Genomic DNA, 25,373 nt, shown 5'->3' on the forward strand with positions numbered 1-25,373 from the left:
CCTGCTTCAACATAACAGACTGATGTTATCAACACTTTATCCAAGCAGTGGTTTTCAATGTTATTCCCGGAGCCCCACTGATCTGCACATTTTGTATGTCTCCCTTATTTAACACACTTGATTCAAATCATCAGCTCATTAGCAGAGATCTCCATGAACTGAACTGAGGCCGGCAGATAAGAGAGACATACAAAATGTGCAGAGCAGTGGGCCTCCAGGAACGCAGTTGAGAAACACTACTCCAATGGAATAATGGCAATCGCACTACCTTAAATTAAAGACCAAAACCGAAGGAGAGGGACAGAAACAGTTTGGAGGGGTCTCCTAAAGGATAACACCACCGTTTTTTCAATATTTTACTATTTTCTTACCTCAACTTAGGTATGTATTAATTTGTCTATCGCTTTTTAATGCGTGCACTTAATCTTTGTACAGCGCATCATGAATGTGTTAGCGTTTAGCATAGCCCCATTCATTCCTTAGGATCCAAACAGGGATGAATTTAGAAGCCGCCAAACCTTTTTAGTTTTCCCTATTTAAAGACTGTTACATGAGTAGTTACACGAGTCAGTATGGTGGCACAAAAGAAAACGTGCACATTTTTTAAGCTGATAAAATTGAGAACTATAAAAGAGGAAGAGCACTTAGTTTGCAGCACTTCGACCTCGGCACGCAGTAACATCATCACTCCTGACTTCTCCCCCTCTCGCTCAAACTTCTGTCAATATTACTGCGCCAGAGGTCGAAGTGCTGCAAACTAAGTGCTCTTCCGCCATACAATATAGTTTTTTCTCACGTTTTATTTTGTCCCACCATACTTACTTGTGTAACTACTCATGTAACAGTCTTTAAAGGAGTAGTCCACTTTAAAGATGGGGTCCATTGACTTTTTATAGTAGGTAAAAAAATACTATGATTAGTCAATGGGCCCCATCTATAAAGTGGACTACTCCTTTAAATAAGGAAAACATGGCAGTGTTTGGTGGCTTCTAAATTCATCCCTGTTTGGATCCTAAAGATTGAATGGGGCTAGGCTAAATGCTAACACATTCACGACGCACTGTACAAAGATTAAGTGCACACATTGATAAAAGATAGGTATGTATTCATTTGTCTACGATGGGGTAAGAACATAGTAACATATTGAAAAACGGTTGTGTTTTCCTTTAAATCTGTTTAAAGTAATCCTAGAATTATAAGTGTCCACAGATATCCTGACAAAATACAGAGCTCAGAGATAAAGATACAATCTGATCAACACCATTACCTTGACTTTTAATATCTATTGCCTCTACACTGTTTAAAGGGGACATATTATGAAAATCTGACTTTTTCCATGTTTAAGTGCTATAATTGTGTCCCCAGTGCTTCTATCAACCTAGAAAATGTTAAAAAGATCAACCCAATAACTTAGTTTTGGTAAACCATTTTCTGCAAGCATGTGAAAAATAGGTCATTGTAATTTGGCCCTTATTGTGATGTCAGAATAAGGTAATACCGCCCCCTTTATCTGCACTATCCAACCACAGCACAACCATTTAGTATGGAGAGAAAGAGAGAGATAAAATAATTCACAGCACAATTGAGTTTCAATTGCAACAAACCACCATCATTGTGATCAGTGGTTGCACTTCATCCGCTCATTTGCATTTTAAATGACACACCCAAAACGGCACACTTTTGCTCAGACCTATTTTAGACTTAGTTTTCATCTTAAAAAAAATCTCATAATATGTCCCCTTTAAGGGAGGAGGAGGAGAGATTGGAGACTGCTTTCACAACGTTTCTGTATCAAAAAAATCAACAGATTTTACCCCTGAGTGAATGAGAGCATGGCTCAGGAACTCAACTGTGACTGTAACATGTGGCTGACTGGATGTGATGACCTTGTGATCCAGCATACTGAGCTTTCATTCTCGTGGGAGAACCTGGTTCGTGTCTAGCTTGGGACACGTTATCTGATTTTCTGTCTTTGTACAGTGTCGAGCAATAAAAAGAGAGAAATGTTTGAGAAATATGTGAAATACTGTGCACTGATTCACTGTCAGATAAAAGTTACAGTACTGTACATTTTCTGAAGGGTGGCACAGGTTCATTTTGTACCTTTATTGGATATAAAACACACTGAAATGTTGTACATTTTGGGGTACATTATTATACCCTATGGACCTATTGTGTACCTTAAGGAACAATTTTATACCTTTTAAATTTTAAGGGTTCAAAACAGTTAACATACAACAGATTCTTAAGGTACAGAAATGTACCCAAAAAGATACAACATTGTATAATGGAACAAAACTGAACCGGGTACCAACGCAGCGACAGATACTCACACAGTGTATAAAAACATAAAGGTCACTAATATGTCCAATAACTCCACAAGATAAGTATTTCACAGTCTTTATATGTAGATTTCTCTACTTCTCTGTTTTTTGCTCCAGCTTCTGTACTACAACAGCTTATTATTGAATTGCATTTTGTTATACCAATACTGAGTGTATTGTTGGCTCTTGCTATGATAAACCTAATGTTTCACATTGGATTGAAGCACCTGCTAAATGAGCAAATGTGATGTAAATGCATTTCTGTGTGCACACAGCATAATTACATATTTTAAATTGAAAGCAGTGAAAATGGTGTTTAGGTGTGCATGCATGCGTGTGTGCATGTATATGCGTGTGCGCAGGGGGGTTGCGGTACTCTGTCAGAACTTTTCTTCCTCAGGCTGTAATGATCAAAGAGCTGTTAGACCCCCTGCTAGACTCGCACCTCATGCTCGCATACACACGCAACTCACTCATCCATACACATCACACACACAGATGCACAGCCAAATGGACATGGAAACAGGCATATGCTACAATGCTCGATATACCCAGCCATCCACATCTGTATATACTGTATACACAAACATGTTGGTTCACAAATTAAAGTCACTAATTAAAGTGTGTATGTGAGTTTAGTGTGCTGTGTATGTTGACGTGTGTGATTGTGTGTGTTCTCATTTACTACTGGCACGTTTTTGGCTGCTGATTCAGTGGTTTTATAACTCAGTAGATGTGCTTTGGGGGCTCAAGGGTGTGCTTATTTCAGCTTCTGTGAGTGTGTGGTTGTCTATGTCAGTGTTTGTGTGTTTGTGTTTTAGCGAATGTGTTCAGGTGCCAGTGCGCTTGTATGCGTGACTGTGACCAAGTGTGTGCGCGCCCATGTGTGGCAGGCTGCTCTTTGTTAGGTAAATCCCAGTTGATTATGCAGTTCATTGTATGGTTGTGCTGGTGCAGCGTCCAGAGAGCTGAGCGTGGAATTCTGACGGGGTCTCTCGCTGCAGACCAGATGACTCTCTGGTTTTACTGTCTCTCTTTTTGTTCTGGTGCATGGCCGACGCTGCTGTTCACACAATACATCCATCTGAGTGCACATGCAGGTGTGCCCAACTTTCAGCTAAAAGACATCATCATATGTCTTTTAAATGGAGTCCAAGAGTTTTTTTATGTCTCAAATTCCTTTCAGCATAAGCTAGTTTTATAGATCTAAATAAAAACCCCATATTGAATTATGTATATATTGAATAGTGTGTTGAGATTAATTATTTATCATGCGAACTAATCCCCTTCATCCCCTACACGCATTATGCAAAAGTAGATATACAACCTACATGTGAGATGTATTATTATCATCACAAAATTCTGTCAGTGTCATGATATTCTGAGATTTATATTTATTGTAGACCTAAAGACTTGAGTATTTCACAGACCTTTTCATATCTATCAGTTATCTTAATGCGTCTTTAAGCGATATTCCAGCCAAATATCAAAATTACCTAAAAAAGTGCATCAGAAGTAATCAACATGGCTTCAAGGGGTTAACCTCTTAAGATCCGAGCATTGGTTTGGCTTGCATTTTGGATTTCTTCCAGCTATTTGGGGTTAGGAAGAACCAATAAATATAATAACCAAATATTTTTCTTCGGACATGAAGCAGTGTAATTGTCCGCGTTTGTGTACAACAGGTTCCAGTTAAACAGAATTAAGTATTATGGTTCAAACAACAAAAAGGTGACACCAAGTCTTAGGATGTTAAGGTTCTTTATGGAGCCATTGCCCAAAATGTTTCTTCTGTGGCATCGTGGAGCACCTTCATTTTAAGAGTGTACACTCAAAAAAGGTAAAAAAATCTATCCTTGGGACGGTACCCTTTATAAAGGTCCTAACATGTAGAGTTGGTACCAGTATGTACCTTGAGTTACGAATATGCACTCTTTAGAGTATACACTTACACTTTTAATATACACTCAGTTGGAGAGTCTCCATTTGGCAGACGCTTGTATCCAAAGCAACTTGCAGTGCATTTAAGCTATACATTTGATCAGCTTGTGTGTTTCCTGGGATTGAGCCCATCAGCATTGTGCTATAACACAATTGTCTATTTAATGAGCTACAGTACAGCTCTGTATCTGTCTAAAACAGGTATTGTTTAAAAAAAAAAAAAAATTACTAATTACCATTCTCCAGATAACCAGTTCCAAATTACTATATGCAATCTGTTCCAAATTTTCCCCTCTGTGCAATTGCTTTCACTTGCATTTTCTCATATCTGTTGGAACTGTTATATTTCAAACACCTGTATTAAAATGATTTTAGAAGAAAATTGGCCTCTTTTAAACATGAAACCATTTTAATAATTGTATCTCATCGTTTCCAGTAAAGAGATTTAAACTTCACAATTGTGTTCTGGCTCTCTTATCCAGACATCTTTATTAAAGTGTGGATTACATTAGCAGGTCACAGAGACATGGTTGTTATTTCAGCAATCCAAATGTTCATCCATAGTTAAATATACCCACACTCTAAAAACAAACGGTTCTATATAGCACCAAAAGTGGTTCTTTGCTCCTAATCATAGAAGAACCATTTTAGTGCCATATGGCACTGGTGAAGCACCAGTAAAGCACCTGTGTACTGTGTAGAACCATATAGTGCAATGTAGAACCATATGTGGTGCTATAGTGGTGCTATATGGCCCCTATATGGTTCTACACTGGTGCTTCACTGGTGCTATATGGCACTAAAAATGGTTCTTAAATGATTACGAGCATGATTAGAGTGTAGTACTACCATGAATGACACAAATACAACTAATGACTAAAGATAGCTGCTTTCTGCAGAGGCTACACCTGCTATCAGAGTAACTTTAATAGCAAAAATAACATTTGTAATGTTTGCTGAGTTCTGGAAATCTGGAATTGTTGGAAATCATAAGGCAACCTCTGAGCCATAATAATTATTTTCTGTGGCCACAATGCAAACCAGCAAAACAAAAAAGGGATGAAAGAAAAGTGACATCATTTGACATTTGCCTCACTCAATTGCCGGAAGAAAAGAAACCCTCTGCCTCCAAAAAAAAACCCGTTGACCCCATCACTCCCTCCTTCTCTCCATGCCAGAGTGATGCGCTCCCCGTTCGGCTTGGGGAGACAGCAGTGGAGGGGCAAGGAGAGAGCGAGTGCACGGGGAAACACTGTGGAATGTGCTAGTGTAGAGGAGGGGGCAGTGAACTCTCCAAACGTTTTCTTCACGGCAGACACTTGGAGCTGTCTTTTGTCTCAGGGGTCTCGGTCTACAGTGTGTTGTTAGGACAACCAACAAGAACGGACGCTTGCCAGAATACAAAAAGGGAACCTGAGAAACACACACACACACACACACACACACACACACGCGCACACACACAGGTTTCCATGTTTTGTGGGGACATTTCATAGACATAATGCATTTTATACCATACAAACTGTATGTTCTATTCCCCTTACCTACCCCATTGCCTAACCCCAACCATGACAGAAAACTTTCTCATTTTCAAGAAACATCATTCTGTTTAATTTATAAGCTTGTTTCCTCATGGGGACATCAAAATGTCCCCACAAGGTCACAAAAATACTGGTATTCACATCTTTGTGGGCACAATTGGTCCCCACAACGTGATAATTACCAGGTACACGCGCACACAATGCTCTACTACCCCAGAACAACCTCTCTAACTCTCTCTGTCTCTCATATACTATATCAATCTGGGGCAGAAAGAATCTGCTTTCTATTGGTATTTGAAAAAAGACCCTATTCAGCGACAGCGCGCACCTTTATAAACGTGCGCGTTTCTGGAACAAATGAAGGGAGCGGGGAGGCCCCGCGCGCGCTGATGTTGGTCTCGTGCTCAGGTATGATGTCCTTTCTGTTCTCCGTGCTCGTTTGCCATTGGTCATCCCGACTCCAGGGGGGTGGGCTGTCCGCTCCCCCACCCCACCTTACGACGGCCCCTTTGCCTCTGTCTGCGCGAGTGAATGGAGGAGCGCACAGCTGCACAACGCGGCTCAAACTCAGGACCGGCTGACTGACGCGCTGCTGTGCCCCGTAAAACCGGTACTCTGATTGGGCGAGGCGACATCCACCTGCTGGCTCACACTCGCTACTACCGATTCCTATTCATGATCGTCTGAGCTGAGGCACGGGAGCTGGAAAACGGTCATTTGGGTCGGGACGCGACGCGAGCGATGCTTTGGAATGAGGAATGCCGGTTAACTTATATTTTATAAGTGACTTCTTTCTACCTCGTGCTGTCTTCTGGAGTTTGGAAAAACGAGACTAACCTGTGTATCACTTTATCCGTTCATCATCTTTCTCCTGTCACATTTCTGCTGCTGCGCCATGGCTTCTCTCATCCGGTCATTGATATTATCGATCATTCTTCTGTCTGTGTGTCTGTCTCTGACTTTTCTTATTTTACACAGGGCAAAACTTGAGTAGAACAAAGGCTATTTTAAACACAAAAACACTTGTGAACAGTAATGTTGCAGCACGGACGTTTCCAGTCATTTCATCATCATACGTTGGTCATTGTAATGTCACGTATGACAGGGTGACGAATTGCGCTGCAAAGATTTTACCCCATCTGGTTTCTACGCACCACACAGCACAGCACGTCAGCAGCTGAAGAACATAGTCCGACCTTGATCAATACTTGATTTGTGTTACAGCTTGTATTTTATTTAATATGTCTGGTGTTAGTTTTTTATGTGCTCCTCGGGTTTATACAGCCTCCTGTTGCGCGAACTACATTGTCAAGTCGGATTCTGGCTATCGGAGCGGACGAAGGTTTGCCATTTGTCACCTATGCTTTCGGACATCGCATTGGCTGGACAACAGGTGCTAGTGCCTTTCCTCGCAATCGCGTGGTCATTTTAACTAATACTGTAATCAACCTCAAATTGCATGGGTTACAATAAGCTTTTAAGAATTGAGAATTAGAATAAAAACTGTGGATTCTTATCGAGTACACTTTGACCCAAAGGTTTTGGCACTATGTCTGGGAAAGGTTAGCGCAATTTTTTTTAAAGTTTAGGGATATGACGTTTTTCTTGTCGATATTGTATCGGAAATAATGTCCTGTAATGGTCACGGTAGTAGTGACGAATATGGTAATGCGATATATACGGTAATAAAGCTCGCAAGTCTCTTGACCACAGCTTTGTTGTAATTCCGGACATCTCCACTAGATGTCGCCTCAGGTCATAAAACTTTGTGGTTCCAAAAATTCTGTGCATGAGTATTAATGTTAGATATTATTGTGTGTACGCATGTAAATCATTTAAAGAGATCTCCTTCTTTGCTCTCTGCCCCGTATGGCTTTTTATTCCTATCTGAGAATGCTTAGGACTCATATAGGGATGGAAGCCATGCAGGGCTGGGGGACTGTGTCGTCATGGAGACCTGCCATTGGAATCAGATTTGGTGCCAAATACCACTCTTTTTCTGCCAATCATGTGAGACACACGTATACCTGTCCTGGCATCAGTCCGGGCACAGATGTCCATTGAGTGCCTCACTCACTGTAGGGAGAATATTTGATTCTGCTCTGCCAATCATGTGCGCAGACGGCTCTCTGAAGTCCCACACACAAACACACTCTGGCTGGACATCTGGTGCCGAGTGATGCTAAGACAGCTGTTCATTTGCATCAGCACCACCAGGTACACACACACACAGTCCAAATGTTAATGAACTTGACTGAATGAGGTTAGCTTCCTGTATAAAAATTCAGAGTGAATAAATTGAACTAACTTTCAATTAAAATTTGTTGGCGGTGTAGGCCTACAGCTGTCCTGCTTGCCAGCTGTATAGAGCAACACATTGACCAGCTGTATCTGATTTATCCCTCACACTTATATCCATACCTTTTACCTTTCCATTGAATTTAAATGCAAAACTTTATACAATAAAGGAATTACTTTAAGGTTACCTTTGTGTGTCTATTTCCTAATCTATTAAACATCATGGTTATGTACGTGCATATTTATCATATTATCAAAAAATAAAAATATTTTAAAATTATTATAATGAATTTAAAGACATAAACAGATGTGTGTGAAGCAGGTTCAACAGACTTTAAAGGGATGAATGCTGTGAAAATATGTCCAGGTCACATGTCATGGTTTTATTTAAAACACTAGATATAAAAACTTTTATTTACGTTACCTTACTAGTAAAATACACTATCCTTAAAGGTAATACTCATTAGGCTTTTGTTAATGTACAACAAATACTCGTACTACAAAAATACTGTAATACATTTTTTACCTCCACCAAATCATTATTTGTTTCACATTAAAGGGGACATTTCACTTTTTTAAGATGTAAAGTAAATCTTTAGTGTCCCCAGATTACGTTTGTAAAGTTCTAGCTCAAAATACCATACATATAATTTATTATAAAAATGCTCAAATTGTCCCTTTGTAGGTGTGTGTCCTTTAAAATGCAAATGAGCTGATCTCTGCACCAAATGGCAGTGCCATGGTTGGATAGTGCAGATTAAGGGGCGGTATTATTCCCATCTGACATCACAAGGGGAGCCAAATGTGACCTAATTTTCAAATGCTTGCAGATAATGGTTTACCAAAACTAATTTACTGGGATGTTCTTTTTTACATTTTCTAGGTTGATTGAAGCACTGGGGACCCAATTATAGCACTTAAACATAGAAAAAGTCAGATATTCATGATATGTCCCCTTTAAAGTAATTTACAGTGAGAATTACCCTATACATACCAATTAGTTATCCTTAAAACAAACATTATCAAATGAATACCTACAGTTTTTTAATTAGCTTAATCTCGGGGGACAACTTTTTAACGATTCATCAGGTTAAGTCAGAAGTATACTGTCGTCGACATCATGAGAAAACGACCATTACCTCTTTGACAACTGAAAATAACCCAGTGAAACGCTGACCTCTAGCGGTTACGTCATCATACTGCAGCCTGATCGCAAGTAGGATGCGGAAGTGACGTTAGCGATTGGCTCCCTTGCAAGCGAAAGTGCACGCTTTCGGTGTTATGAAAGGGGGAAAGTGATTGTTTTGTAACACCGAACATCGTGTTAAGTTACACAAGTTTACGTGTAGTGCATGTTTTGCATTCACTCAACACACAAGAGACCGATTGATCTGCAGCTGCTAACAGCATGGCAAAAAGAAAAGATGTTGAACAAAAAAAGGACACAAAGAAATCGAAGCAGATTGCAAACATCAAACAAGCAGCCAAAAAACAAAAAGCCAAAGGTATGTACTTTCTATAAAACCTCATTTTTCTTTCAGCTATAACAGCTATTTTCTGATCAGTTAGAGAGTATAAATGAATGGAGTGTAGCGGTTTGTGTTGTGTGTACGGTTTATGCAGACAGCTGCAGTGTGCAGGTGTGCAGCCACTCTTGCTTGACTTCTCGTGCTGTTTGTTATTAACTGTGTGTCACCTTCAAATAATCATAACCGACCTGCCAATACAGCTTATATTATATTCTTATATGAATGTGGGCGTGTCCAGCATAAATCTTTTGGGTTGCTCTGAGTAATATGACAAATGTCTAATTTCATAGTAGCAAAATACACAAAAATAAATGGCTGCATGTCTGAAGATTGCTATGTGAATCAGATATTTCTAATCCATTATTTAGTTATTTATTGTTCTGCTTATAAAAAGGTTGTCACTTAATACCTGCTTTTCTATTCTTAGAAAATGGCATGATGGTTAAAAACAACTTAAAAAACTCCAAAGTGAGATCTCCTGCATCCAAAAACGTCAAAGGTTCCTCTGCTGGGAAAACAAGTAAATATTTTCAGCCGAAGGAACCGGAAGTCATGATGAGGGACCACAGTAAGGAATTGAGCCATGTGTTCATTGAGCACTCACCATCAAAACTAGTGAAAAAAGAGGAGGAAGAAAGTGATGATGAGGAGGACTGGGAGGAGGTTGAAGGTATGCAGTGTTTTCTTGTATCTGGGGATGGGACGATTAATGCCGATATACACTAATATTATCTGGCCGATAACAATTTTAGATCGCACAGCCGATATTATGCACACTTATTTCATTATTTTGATCAGTATGTCCTAATCAATCTTTATACCAAAGGGCTGTTGAATATTTTATTCTGATTGGTTGAGAAATGTCCCATGGGTGTTGATTATTTTTCAATAACCGCACACTTAACTTTAAACTTTTAAATGTCTTAAAAATAGGCACCAAAGCAATATTTTTGGTAACCGTGGGATAAGCGGAATAATTGACTCCGGTCCTTTTAATTTTTCGAAAATAATGCACACCCGTGGTGTAACGGCAGGACGCAAAATCACCTTGGGTGTGCAGTATTTTCTTATAATTCAACGGCCAATCGTCAATTCACGAGTTCACACTTACAAATAAGTTAAAAGAATTAAATTAGTAAACGTATTTGGCGTGCTGTCCGGGGAGAGGGCTCTGAGCAGGGAATGAGCCTGAAACACAGAGTATCCCCCCCCCCTCTTAAGGAAATAACTTGATAAGTGAGAGGAGACGGGGTGGAGGAGGGATTCTGAAAGATGCGAAGGATTTTCAGTGAGTTCAACTGTGATTTATATATGGCTTGCTTTCGAGCTGATTGGGTGTATTGTTGATTACCGATTGAAAGCGGCTGGTGCCATTGACTACTGATTGAAAACAGCTGAAGTCACTTAGGTATTTTATTTGACATGTTCCTCCCGAACTTTGTTAATAAAACATCATTTCACGAGTTCACACTTACAAATAAGTTAAAAGAATTAAATTAGTAAACGTATTTGGCGTGCTGTCCGGGGAGAGGGCTCTGAGCAGGGAATGAGCCTGAAACACAGAGTATCCCCCCAAAAAGGCAAAATAGATTATTCGGACAGCAGCCGGGAGCTGTGCCCCCCAAACGTAGAAATGATGAGGCTGATGTTTGCTGAGAAGACGTCTGGAATCGGGAGTTTTGAGTCTGTTTCCGATGGAAGATTAATATATGCTTGCGCTGTAGGATGGGTGAGCCTGCCACCTCCGATGAGCTGGACGATTTTGGAGGGGCTTTGCGGCATCCGAACGGGAGTTCAATACTCGCTGCGATCACACGTGTAAGCCCTGCTGGCGGTCGGACGGGTATTTTGATTAAATTATGTAAGGAGGCTTTTGCGGTCTCCGACGGGAGTTCAATACTCACTGCGATCGGACGGGTAAGCCCCCCCGTTGATGGTGGGCAATTTAATAATTTATATAAGAATGCTTTCTAATAGTGCCCGACGGGAGTTCAATACTCACTGCGATCGGACGGGTAAGCACCATTGATGGTGCGCAATTGATAATTTATATAAGGGTGCTTTCTAATGGTGCCCGACGGGAGTTCAATACTCACTGCGATCGGACGGGTAAGCCCCGTTGATGGAGGGCAATTTAAATATTTATATTAGGAGGCTTTCTAATGGAGCCCGACGGGAGTTCAATACTCGCTGCGACCAGGCGGTAAGCCCTCGCTGATGGTTTGTTTCATGTTTTGAATTTGGGAGGCTTCTGCGGCGTCAGACGGGAGTTCAATACTCGCTGCGATCGGACGTGTAGCCCCCCACTAGTAATGGGGAATTCGCTCATTTAGGAGGCTTAGTGGTGCCCGACGGGAGTTCAATACTCGCTGCGATCGGACAGATAGCCTCGCTGGCAATTAGATAGGCTATTTGATTATTTATATTATGAGGCTTTCTTAGTGGTGCCCGACGGGAGTTCAATACTCGCTGCGATCGGACAGGTAGCCTCGCTGGCGATGAGATGGGCAATGATAATTTATATTAGGAGGCTTTCTAGTGGTGCCCGACGGGAGTTCAATACTCACTGCGATCAGACAGGTAGCCTCGCTAGGGATGAGATGGGCCATGATAATTTATATTAGAAGGCTTTCTAGTGGTGCCCGACGGGAGTTCAATACTCGCTGCGATCGGACAGGTAGCCTCGCTGGCAATGCGATGGGCAATGATAATTTATATTCGGAGGCTTCTAGTGGTGCCCGACGGGAGTTCAATACTCGCTGCGATCGGACAGGTAGCCTCGCTGGCGATGAAATGGGCAATGATAATTTATATTAGGAGGCTTTCTAGTGGTGCCCGACGGGAGTTCAATACTCGCTGCGATCGGACAGGTAGCCTCGCTGGCGATGAAATGGGCAATGATAATTTATATTAGGAGGCTTTCTAGTGGTGCCCGAAGGGAGTTCAATACTCGCTGCGATCGGACAGGTAGCCTCGCTGGCGATGAAATGGGCAATGATAATTTATATTAGGAGGCTTTCTAGTGGTGCCCGACGGGAGTTCAATACTCGCTGCGATCAGACAGGTAGCCTCGCTGGCGATGAAATGGGCAATGATAATTTATATTAGGAGGCTTTCTAGTGGTGCCCGAAGGGAGTTCAATACTCGCTGCGATCGGACAGGTAGCCTCGCTGGCGATGAAATGGGCAATGATAATTTATATTAGGAGGCTTTCTAGTGGTGCCCGACGGGAGTTCAATACTCACTGCGATCGGACAGGTAAGCCATGCTGGCAATGGGTGAGGAAATGTAATCATTTATATTAGAAGGCTTTCTGTTTGTTTCATATTGGGAGGGTTTTGCGAAATTTGACAGGAGTTCAATACTCGCTGCAATCGGATGGTTAGCCCCCCTTTCGTGATTGGAGTTAATTTAACTGATAAGGGTTTGGTGCGCTTTTTTAATGTGGAAGCGGTTAGATTTGATATAGCTTTTGAAAGCTTCAGATGACCAACGACCAAGAGCTTGGATCTGCTGCCGCGAGAATCCTTTTTGGGCGGCTGTGATTGCAGCACCTATACAGAATGAGTGACCTGAAAGGAGTTCTGCTGGGATGCCCGATTGGATTAGGACTAATTTTTTTTTTTTTTTTTTTTAAAGGTTTTGAAACCAGAAGCGTGTGATTGGATGTTTTGCGTCGTTTATAAATTGGGTCTGAGGGGTCCTTACTTGTTAATTTCCTGAATTGAAGGTAGGATTTGAGAGTTTGGTAAGGTTGGATAGGTGAATGGAGGTTGAAAATATAAATGAAATGGCCTTTTTTGAATTTGTCTGTCTTCCTCTGTTTAATAAAGTAGGAGATAGTTTCATCGTCTACTAGGGATAGATCTGAAATTGTGGGATGAATCTTTGGGTTAAAATTTTAGGTCTTGGTGAGTTCCGAGGATCTGAGAAACCCGAAAAAGCAAAAATAAACATAGCATCCAATGTGCGAGCTGTATTGATGGAATAGACACAGGGTATGGATACATTTAGTAAGTAGGTCTAGTGTTAAAGGTTGTCTAGCATCTGGGCGGGTGGGTGGCTTTAATAAGCAGTTTGTGAATTTGTTAGGGGAGGGAGAGACGAAAATTAATTTATGGAAAAGTTGGATTCCGCTTAGATAGCCTTTAATGGAACTGATTTGTAGGTTTTTTGGTGTTGTAGAGGTAGGAGATAGACAATGTAATTGTGAGCAGTGAGAAATCTGGGAATGGAAGATTAAAAATTAAATGAAAGGTTTTAAAACATCTCCAGGTTGCTAGATATAATTGGAGAGTTCTGGTGAAAAAGGCTTGGAAAATTGAATTGAGAGAAGCGTCGAGTAATGTTCTCAAGAATGGTTTACGGGAAGATTAATTCCGAATAGTGAGGTACTGGCTAGGGCGGGGATTTTGATTCGAATTTCAAGAATCCATTAGATTCCGATTCTCCAGATATTGAATCGATTATCATTATTCGATCTGATCCGATCTTTGAGATCTAGATACGTGTTTTTGAAAAAGCATGAAATGGTGCCAGATAGGGGTGGGCGGAATGACCAAAAATCTATTCCACGGAATGATTCAGTTTTACCAGTTTTTAAATATGGACAATTTAAAGTTAATGTTGTTAAAGTGAAAATGCCCAGATGCTAACAACAGATTAAGTCTTGATAGACAGAGTCTTGAGTTATTAATTTAATAGACTATTGAAGCTATAGTATGCATTGTATTTTGTATTTATGCATACATTACATTAAAATAGGCAATATGTAAAATGAACAGGTATAAGTTTAACACGAACAGACAGGATAAATACCTGTATATGAGAGACGGATCTCTAGATATAGATATTATAAATATGACAGCTGCTATGATGTGATGAAGTCTATTTTAAGGTCTTAACGCTCTTTACTTTCTATTAGACCTTAACATTTGCGTTTCTTTCTCGTCTTTCTGATCAAAGATATTTGTACTATAAGCAAATCAGGCCTCAAACTACATCGCTCAATCGGCGCACACGTCACTGATATAAACGAGAGTTTTGTCTTAAAGTTCAGAAACTTACAACTATTAGCATTATGTGCGAGAAGAACTCTTTATTTGGGGACCTGTTGCGCGCGCCTCAAGAAACCTCTGCCCGTCAGAGACCGGCTGCATGAGCACAGAGGGGGAGAGAGAGAGAGAGATTCGCTGCCAGACCCGCGGTGGATTCACTGGCGCTTATTATAAAAATAACACAAATAACTCGTTCATTTGTTATAAGTGGATTATTTTAAATGTAGATCGCAGCTTTCAGCGTTTCTGGAGTTTTCAAAACAACCACTTTTGTGGAATACAGTTCAGTGTAGAAAAAATGATGTGGTCTTGTGCTCGCTGCTGCTGATGGAGTTTGGGAAGCGAACGGGAAGGCGAGAGAGAGTGTTGAGGTGGAAAGTAGATGGGCTGGGCTTGCGCCTCTAGTGGAGGCATCATCGCGCTACCACTTGCCGTAGGCCCTGGCTGGCTGAGGAAAAGTGTTAGGGTTAGCTTCGTGAGAAGGACCGGCTAAAACTGTCCGGGCTCGCGGCTCTGGCGGAGGCAGCCTCACGTCAGGAGCCGCGGGCCATGAGCAGTGGATATTGGCAGCAGGTTGCGTCTGCTCCGCCAACGGAGGCAGCCTCACGCTGACGGGGAGACGGTCGCTGCTGGTGGCCGGTATATCCGGAGTGGAAGCCTGTGGTGGAGAATAACCCGGAAAAGTTTTCCGGGCTCGCGGCTCTGGCGGAGGCAGCCTCACGTCAGGAGCCGCGGACCGCAGCTGTTTAGTGGCAACAGTTCGCGCCTGCCCCGCCAGCGGAGGCAACCTCACGCTAGCGGAGCGACGGTTACTGTTGGTGGCTGGTAAATCCGGGCTAGGAGTGCTGGAAGCCCCCGCTGAATGACGTGGAGCAGCAGGTTGCGGTGTAGCAGGGGATCGACCCAGGCTTGCTGGGGCTCGTACTCTTACCTGGAGGTCGACGGAGTTTTGGTCTTACTATTCTGAAAGATGCCATTCTGAAAGATGCCATTCTGAAAGATGCGAAGGATTTTCAGTGAGTTCAACTGTGATTTATATATGGCTTGCTTTCGAGCTGATTGGGTGTATTGTTGATTACCGATTGAAAGCGGCTGGTGCCATTGACTACTGATTGAAAACAGCTGAAGTCACTTAGGTATTTTATTTGACATGTTCCTCCCGAACTTTGTTAATAAAACATCATTTATTTCTTGCAAAATCTATTCATCATATATTTTTAAGTGATTTAGTATAATAGCGTAGGTCCAATGCAGAACTGTAAATGTTTTAAAGATTGTGCATGAGCCTTCTTGAAATTAATTAGCATCTATGCATAATTTTATTTGCATGCTTTTTCAGAAATAGCAGATATGGACATAACAGAACTAGCAGTGACATCAAAACCTGTGGAGATTGATATCGAGACTCCAGACATGGCTCACAAAAGACAAAAGCAGTGAGTGTTGAAAAGCAAATTTTAAAGGGGTCATGACAAAACTTTTTATTATTTTATCGCCTCACCTGTTTTCAGATTTAGCGGCATTTACTACACGTTCACTGAAAAGCTGGGCAATATGGCATTCATTATTGCAGGTGATACGTCCATGATAATGAATGCAAAATTCGTCACAATACAATATTACAATATTTGTCTGACATCACAGTCTTACGGTTATTACAATCTTATCGGGATTGTAAACAAATTCTTCCTTAGATCACTTTGAGTTCCTGCTCTGACTGAAGTTCAGTCTCTGAACACCAGTGGGCGGAGCCAACGATACAATGATGTGCTTTGTCTTTCTCTAGGGCAGAAAAGGGGGAGGCTGCAGACCTGGAGCAGGCAGGTCATATGCAAAAGAATATATATACGTACCTCAATAATCCAGCCATTTTACTTTCTTTTTTTTTACATGCTTTCGTAATTGATAAGAAGGGCATTTTAAACTATGAAACTTGCAGGATGTATTAATGATACCAAGTCCTGTTATGTCAATAGATCAAAGCAAAATTGATCCCTAATGTCATGACCCCTTTTAGAAAAAGAGGTTTGCTGAATAATTAAAAACGTCTTTCATTTGTATTTGTCTTTCCTGTTCACTCAAACTGTGATATGAGAATATAAGAATGCTCATATATTGGAAAAGATGAGATCTGTCAACTATGGTATGATGGTCAGTGACAGATGAACTATGACAACTGTTTGCAGGGAGAAAAAGAAAGCAGAGTTTGAAACGTACCTGCGCCGAATGATGAAACGATTTACCAAGGAGCAGCTAGAGGATACACACAAGGTGTGCGCGCGCTTCTCGAAGTTTGTCTGTTTTTGCTTTAGTTGTACTTGTGTATGTTTTTTACTTACTCGCTCGGTCTTACAGGTCCACCTGCTTTGCTTATTGGCCAGCGGACTTTTCCGGAACAGACTCTGCTGTGAGCCCGACCTGACGGCTATTGCCTTCTCAATACTGCCTATCCACTTTACCACAGTTGAGACAAAACGTATAAATATTGGCTTTGTAGAGGGGCTTCTGAAATGGTAAGACTGATTCGGCATGTTAGTGTGTACATTTATATGTATACTGATGTTTTTCTCTAACTGTGTTGAATTTTATATTTCATAGTATAATTTTATAATAGTTTTCTCAATCTTTGATTGAGTTGTGTGTAAATGAATAATATTTGCGGTATTACTCCACCCAGGTTTCAGAGGACATTTACCTTAAACCCTGCCTTACCTGAGGAGAAAGGGGTGGAGCTAAGCACAGTGCTGGAGAAGCGGATTGGTTGTTTATCAGCAAGGGACCATGAGGAGATGACTTACGTGAGCAAGATTTTACTGTTCTTAAAGGATTAGTCAATTTTCTTAAAAAAATCCTGATAATTTACTCACCACCATGTCATCCAAAATGTTGATGTCTTTCTTTATTCTGTCGAGAAGAAATTATGTTTTTTGAGGAAAACATTCCAGGATTTTTCTCATTTTAATGGACCTCAACACTTATAAGTTTTAATGCAGTTTATAATTACAGTTTCAAAGGACTCTAAACGATCCCAAACGAGGCATAATGGTCTTATCTAGCGAAATGATTGTCAATTTTGGCAAGAACAATAAAAAAATGCACTTTTAAACCACAACTTCTCATCCTCCTCCGGTCGTGTGATGCGCCAGCGCGACCTCACGTAATATGTCATCACGTCAAGAGGTCACGGATGAAGTATGCGAAACTACGCCCCAGTGTTTTCAAGTGTGGAGAAAGAGGACCGTTCCGACATTTTTGTATGTCGAATGATACTTATTAATGTCTTTGTGTCAGTTTATTGTTTAAAATGTGTTACATGTGACCTTTAGACATCATTAGGCAATTACTGGAGGTCGCATTAGCATGTCACACAGCCAGAGGAAAAAGAGAAGTTGTGGTTTAAAAGTGCATATTTTTTGCCAAAAATGACAATTGTTTTGCTAGATAAGACCCTTATGTCTCATTTGGGATCGTTTAGAGTCCTTTAAAACTGCAATTTTAAACTGCATTAAAACTGTTAATTGTTGGGGTCTATTAAAATCCATTAAAATGAGAAAAATCCTGCAATGTTTTCCTCAAAAAACATAATTTCTTCTCGACTGAACAAAGAAAGACGTCAACATTATGGATGACATGGTGAGTAAATTATCTGGATTATTTTTTAAGAAAATTAACTAATCCTTTAACCTTGAATCCCATCATTTTTGGATTTTTTTAGGCATTAAATATCTTTTCCTAAATGCTTATAAATTGCTACAAATCTGTGCCTACAGTTAGTTCATTTCTGTCTGTTTCTATGTCATGTAGCTGTTATTATTGGTGCTGAGATCATTACGACTCTTCTGCCGATTGGTGCTGTCACTACAACCCCTGTCTTTCAAGCCACCATCTACCACCAAGGTGAATCTCATTGTTATATTTTTGCTTGTATTGCCTTTTACTGCATTTTATAGACAGAACACTTTTTCTTGTTTTTAGAATAAGACCAAACCTACCAAAAGCACACCTACTAAAAATCAGTCTGAGAAACCTTCCCCAAAGCCTAAGATATCCCCTGGGACCAAACGCCTATCCGTGGAGACCAAAGAGGAAAGGGGTGGAAAACGAAGAAAAAAGACAGAAGGAGGCAAGAAAGAGGCACTAGCAGGACAAAAACCCAAAAACACCAGAAGAAGAAGTATTGCATCAAAGGTGTCCTATAAAGAGGTCAACAGTGATGAGGAAGACGAAGAGAGCGGGGAGGAGTTTCAACCGGCCAACGAAGATGATAGTGAGGAGTCCGATTGTGAGGTCATGAACATTTGCAGAAAGTCAAAAGTAAAGTTAAAGAATCTGGCTCCTCAGAGGTCAGATGAGATCAAACAGGAGAGAAGTGAGGAGGAGGAGGAAGAAGAGGAAGAGAAAGAGGTAAAGAAACGAAGATCTACACGAAAGGAGGGAAAAGGTGCAGATGAATGGATCGAGATTTATTTGGAAAGTAGCGGAAGGTGGGTGTGTGTCGATGTGGATCAAGGAGTCGGGCAGCCACACCTTTGCACTGATCAGGCCACACAGCCGATCACTTACGTGGTGGGCATTGACGATGAGGGACACCTGAAAGATATTAGCAGCAAGTATGACCCCACCTGGCTGACATCATCAAGGCGAAGACGTATCGATTCTGAATGGTGGGATGAGACTATGGATCTCTACAAATCTCCAGATGCTGAGAGGGGACAGAAGGAGGACCAGGAGGTTTGAGTGCACACATACACGTGTATAGGATTGCATAAATGCATTAATACATACAGAAACATGTTAACATCATGCTTCTCATCCACAGATGCAGGCAAAGTTATTAGACAAGCCTCTTCCAACATCAGTAGCTGAATATAAGAACCACCCGCTGTATGCCCTAGAGAGGCACTTGCTGAAATACGAGGCCATCTACCCCCGTACAGCTGCTGTTTTGGGGTACTGCAGAGGGGAGCCAGTTTACTCGCGGTAAATACTGTTGAGTTGGCTATGTGTTCTTGTATAGGTGTGGTTGATGGTGTGAGACCGCCGCTTGTCAGGATATCCATGCCTTCTGTTTTATGCCAATGTTTCTTTTTGCTTTAAAAAAATTAAAACTACAACCAAGTGTTTTCTTAGTGTTTCTTTGCTTGCTTGTTTTCAGAGACTGTGTGCACGTGTTGCATTCCAGTGATACCTGGCTGAAGGAAGCTAGAACTGTTCGACTAGCAGAGGAACCGTACAAGGTGAGACATCCTGATGTTTTCCTGTTGCTTGACTGTGTTATTGTGTATGTCATCACGATTCTAACCCATTTTAGCATTATTATACACAGAGCCGGCCCTAGACCTTTGGGGGCCCTAAGCAAAATTTAGTCGGAGGCCCTTTGACCGTTTTAAGTAAGGCCTAAAGAAAAGCAATGACTACCTTATGACTATACTGCACATATGATATCTAATATGTTATTTTTTTAAAATGTGTCTATTAAATTATGTTTTAATTATTCTATGTATACTGTATGTTAATGATCTTTTTTGCTGGTCCTGAGTACGTATTTCGTTCTTATGTGGCAACATGTAGCCTACAGAATGACAATAAAAGACCTTGGGGTGGTCCCGGACAGGGAATATCTTAAGACAGGACTCGGCCTTAGTTTAATTAGAAAACATAACTAATTTAACAAAAATGCCTTACTAAAAACATTATTTGTGTGGATTTTGAGGCAAAACAAAGAGCACTGGTGTATTTTAAGATATGTCAGTGCAAGCTTTTTTCAGTTTGGACAGCTCTTAGCCTACTTTTATTTTAGTCTATGACTAGTTTAATTCCTTTCAGGAAAACTGCCCCCTTGAGTTCTTGATTTGAGTTCCATGTTTGATGTCTAACAGAAAAATATGATACCACTGAATGAACTGAATGGCAGTGCAGTGCAACAAACACACACTGATGAACTTGCTGAATAAAAAGACTGATAAAGTGATTTTCACTGACCATCAAAGAAACATTTTTAATTGACACCAGAGATTAAGAGGCACAAACAACAGCCTATATATAATTAAAATGAAATAGAGTAAATAGAATAAAATTTAATTAAAATATTATATAAAATAATAAATATAATACTTAAATGTTTAAATTTTTCAAATAAACAAAATTAACAATAATATCTAAAACCCAACAAACAAGGTTAATAGTACCTAACATTCTTGTTTGAGATGAGCTAAATCTGACACAAACATAGGTTTGTGGATAATAACAATTCACTTGCAAATAATATTAATAATTCAAGATTAACAATTAACATTGCATTCATAACATTAATCTAACAAAGCTGGCTACTGTATGTCATATGCATTGCTATAGTTTAAATATTAAACACCGAACAGTGACATTATACACTTTTGCAAAGGCTAGCAGGTGGTTTAACAACGGTGCGCTGTCTGGACATGTACCACGCATATGCGCATGAGTTTGTTTACTCTTACACATAAAACACTTTAAATTCAGACGTTTAACAATATAATTACATTAATGACATAAATATGTAGAAATGACAATGGCATACGTGAAATATAAGCGTAACAGAATTAATTTACCACGTTAAACCGTTTAAATATTAATTATTAAGCTTAATAAACCAATTCACGTTATGATGGCAAATATAAGAAAGAGAAGTCAAACAGAACACAGGTTTGGTCATTACCGAAGTCAAATAAGATCCACTTACTTCGCATTTACGCACAAACACGCATAACATTAAAGAAATTGTCCTTAAAGCAACAGCAAAAGTTCGCGTCTGTATCAGCGATCCGGCTCAACTCAACTTGCGTTCTGTGGGCGGGATGCTCGCCTGCACATAGTCGCGGGCACTGATTGGCTGCTGCGCTGGATGCTGTGTGTCAATCAATCTCGGCAAGAAAGAGATCTTATTAGCGAACTTTCATAATAACTATAATAACAAGTAACAGCCTTTTTAACATTGCCATAATAATAAATAATGAATATTTATATTTATTTTATGTTACTTTTGATGAATGATTTTTTTCAAACACTAGCTAAGTGACTTTAGGGGGCCCTCTGCTGGCCACGAGGCCCTTTGCAATTGCAAGTGTCGTTTAGTGGCTGGGCCGGCTCTGATTATACATGATATATAAGGTGTAAACCAGGGGTAGGCAACGTCGATCCTGGAGTGCTGATAACCTGGAGATTTTAGCGCAAACCCTTATAAAACCTTGCCTACGTGTAGTTTTCAGGTGACGCTTTAGACCTTGGTTAGTTGTTCAGGTGTGCTTTATTAGAGCTGGAGCTAAGCACTCCAGGACCGATGTTACATGGTGTAAACACAAACAGTGCTCTTGTTTCCATATTTCCCGGTTGGTTGAAATCACATTGTTCCCATAATGCTGGGTTATGGGAAGCTAAACAATTAAAAATTTTCCTCACAAACAACACCCTTCTTTGGAGACATTGATTTCATGCCAGCTCTTGGTTGGCGCGTGTGTGCCGAGGGGCAACCTTCCGTTCTCTCTGATGAAGCCAATACGGAAGTGACTTAAAGTGCAATTCATTGACTGGTAGCTAGAGGCTGGCTCCAAAAGGGAGTCAATTCCCATAGACCTCAATGTTAAAATGCCCAACTTTACAATAGAAAATAATGTGTTTACAGCCTGGTACAAAAAAAGTGTTTTTGGTCTAGATAGCTAGTTTTGCCCTTCATGACAACTGTGAGGGGGCTGAATTTTTTTGTAACTCATCCATTTAAATTATATTAAGCCTTAAAGTTCTGCATAATTAAGGGCGTGGCCACTTGAGTGAGGGGTGAACTGCACTGCTGTCACTAGAATTGAGCTAGGTGGGTGTGGTTTGAGCAACCAGCCACCTCAGCTTCACCCATGTCCCGCCTATTTACCCATTTTCGGTTGTCCACGGGTGTTTCGCTGTGATGCACGGCCAAGATGGAGACGGCAGGCAACGCCTACTTTATGCTTCAAAAACAATCTTCACAAACCAATGGGTGACGTCACGGACACTATTTCCATATTTTTTTACAGTCTATGGTGTGTGCGCTATTTCGTGTGAAGTGCTCATATTAGGAATTCTGTGTAGCTGTGTAATACATGTTTTGGTAAATTGTCATTTCTACGCTCTGTCAGATGGTGCTTGGTATTTCCAACCGTTCTCGTAAAGCCAGGATGATGTCAGAGCAGAAAGATGTAAAAGATCTGCCTCTCTTTGGACTCTGGCAAACAGAGGAGTATCAACCTCCAGTTGCCGTTGATGGCAAAGTGAGTGTGTCTTCTGGTTTTAGATTGTGCAATTGTTTGATTTACTATTCTGTGCTTGCAGATGATAACTGTGTGTGTGTATGTATTTTACAGGTACCACGTAATCCATTTGGAAATGTGTACCTCTTTAGGCCATGTATGTTACCAGTGGGATGTGCTCACCTGCGTTTGCCAAATCTGCACAAAGTTGCTAGAAAACTAAACATCGACTGTGCTGCAGCAGTAACTGGCTTCGATTCCCACTGTGGATTCTCACATGCTGTGTGAGTTTGTGTTTGTTGTTTGTAAGATGTCGATGGGTAGTTCATAATTCATTTATATATATGTATATTAATTACGTAAGTATAATGTAAATTTGTGCACATATGTTTACATTTATGTGTGTTTGTGTTTCAGAACTGATGGTTATATAGTCTGTGAAGAACACAAAGATATTCTAGAGGCAGCTTGGGAAAATGAGCAAGATATCCAGCAGAAGAAAGAACAAGAGGTTTGAGTACATTTTGTTTATCGTTTTCACAGGAAGTGAAACATTGTGCTTAATGAAACATGCCGACTTTTTGGGACTTTAGCTTATTCACCGTATCCCCCAGAGTTAGGCAAGTCCATACATACACTTTTCATCTCCGTACGTCCCATAACTCTTGTCTGATGCACCCACCGCTAGCCTAGCTTAGCACAAAGACTGGAAGTAAATGGCTCCAGGCTAGCATACTGCTCCCAATAAGTGACAAAATAACACCAACATTTTCCAATTTATATGTTGTGTTTTTTATAGTCACAGCATGTACAAATAACAAGGTCATATGAGACACAGCCATCTTCTGCTAATTTGGCGGAGTGATTAGCGCAACACTTGTCCGAACTCTCTGCTCCTCACTACGGAGGGCTTCTTAGGTGCAAATCACTCTGCCCAAGTAGCAGTGCTTTGCCCGCGGATAATTTAGTTACCTGTATGTATATGGTTAAAAGATGGCTGTGCCTCGTATGATCTTGTTATTTGTAATGTTTTTGTTATTTTGTCACTTATTGGGAGCAGAATGCTAGCTGGAGCCATTTACTTCCAGTCTTTGTGCTAAGCTAGGCTAGCGGTAGGCAGGTCAGACAGAGTTACGGGACGCACATAGATGATAAAGGTATGGACTTATCTAACTCTAGGGGATAAAGTGAATAAGCTCAAGTCCCAAAAAAGTCAGCGAGCGTGTTCCTATAACTATAAACACATGTATGGTGTAATAGATTAACACTGGGATTGGCTATATGAATGGTAAATTAAAAACAGTACAAATGTCGTAGTTTTAATAAACTTTTTAAAAATCTTTTCACTCAGAGCTTTACCAAACATACAAGAAACATTTTAACTAAAAATAGTTTAAAAATAAATGTTGTCGATTTTTTTTTTACCAGAAACGTGAAAAACGAGCAGTGGCTAACTGGACCCTGCTGGTCAAAAGCCTGTTGATAAAGGAGAGGTTAAAGCGTCGCTATGGACAACAGGGCCTTGCATCAGAGGCGGGGCTTAACCAAGGAAAAGGTGGTGATGCTGAAGGTCTGTCTTCAGACGAGGAGGAAGAAAGCAGGGCTCAGACTGCACCTCCCTCTCTGGCAAACTCATGGCCACAGAACAGACAAGAAGAGCAGGAAGAAAAGATTGTAAGGCGTGTAAATAAACGAGAGAAACGTGAGAAGGAGAAACATCTCTTTCCTTTTTAAAAAGTGTGACTAAATCTCTTATCTCATTGCATGATGTGCATGGTTTTTTTGGATAGATCATCTACAAATGTCTATGATTAGTTTTAGAGGACTATACAGTCTCTGGGCTTTTTATAAATACTCTACATACACAGGAAGATTTTGAAGATGTCATGATCTAGACACATATCCAAGCATTTACGTTTAATGTCATCTTTTCAGATTTTTGCTGTTGATTTCTTTTTGTATCAAAATACATATTTTTATAGAACATGCTGTTAAAACACATGAAAATAAAAATGTTTTGCAATTTTCATATCTATTCATTGCGAACTCCAGTTCTTCAGTCTGTCTCACTTGAATATTTTGTGCCATTTTTGGGTCCAATGAGGGCCACTTAAAATGTACATTTAGCGCCACCTGGTGATGTGCTTTTGCATTACGTTTCTTCAGACAAGCCTGTGCACCCACTAAATAATACTGTAGTGTAATTTAATATTTACTATAGTGAACTGTTGTACATTGTAGTATACTGTAAAATACTATAGTAATTACTAAACTTTATTACAGTGTTCCGTAGTATTAACCATAGTGAATGAATAAACCAGTAAATACTGTAATACGGTTGAAAAACACTATTATCTACATATTTTACCACAGTGTACTATAGTTATACTAAGCTGCACACTATTTATAATCAAATCGAAGTTTTCTG

The 25,373-nt window shown here is 40.3% G+C and overlaps 1 protein-coding gene across 2 annotated transcripts; it reads left to right on the plus strand.

Moving 5' to 3' along the window:
• Positions 1 to 9,333: 9,333 nt before the first annotated feature.
• xpc (xeroderma pigmentosum, complementation group C) lies at positions 9,334 to 24,978 on the plus strand. Of its 2 annotated transcripts, XM_065247081.1 has the most exons (14): positions 9,334 to 9,609; positions 10,061 to 10,303; positions 16,030 to 16,126; positions 16,877 to 16,961; positions 17,046 to 17,203; positions 17,368 to 17,488; positions 18,495 to 18,587; positions 18,666 to 19,421; positions 19,510 to 19,670; positions 19,846 to 19,927; positions 22,835 to 22,966; positions 23,060 to 23,229; positions 23,363 to 23,456; positions 24,374 to 24,978. In XM_065247081.1, exons 1-14 carry the CDS (start codon positions 9,513 to 9,515, stop codon positions 24,677 to 24,679), a joined length of 2,595 nt encoding a protein of 864 aa, XP_065103153.1. In that variant the 5' UTR covers positions 9,334 to 9,512; the 3' UTR covers positions 24,680 to 24,978. The 2 variants fall into 2 exon arrangements, with proteins under 2 accessions (XP_065103153.1, XP_065103155.1); XM_065247083.2 differs by lacking the exons at positions 9,334 to 9,609; positions 10,061 to 10,303 and adding an exon at positions 14,468 to 15,706.
• The last annotated feature ends 395 nt before the right edge of the window (positions 24,979 to 25,373 follow it).

The sequence above is a fragment of the Paramisgurnus dabryanus genome, chromosome 11 (assembly GCF_030506205.2).
Source record: "Paramisgurnus dabryanus chromosome 11, PD_genome_1.1, whole genome shotgun sequence".
In the NCBI taxonomy this organism is placed as follows: Eukaryota; Metazoa; Chordata; class Actinopteri; order Cypriniformes; family Cobitidae; genus Paramisgurnus; species Paramisgurnus dabryanus.

Excerpts from the sequence above, each read along its gene's own strand:
- xpc (XM_065247081.1), top strand. The coding sequence starts at position 9,513 with ATGGCAAAAAGAAAAGATGTTGAACAAAAAAAGGACACAAAGAAATCG. Across the intron at positions 16,127-16,876 it reads GCTCACAAAAGACAAAAGCA|GGAGAAAAAGAAAGCAGAGT; the intron begins GTGAGTGTTGAA and ends AACTGTTTGCAG. Across the intron at positions 16,962-17,045 it reads AGCTAGAGGATACACACAAG|GTCCACCTGCTTTGCTTATT; the intron begins GTGTGCGCGCGC and ends TCGGTCTTACAG.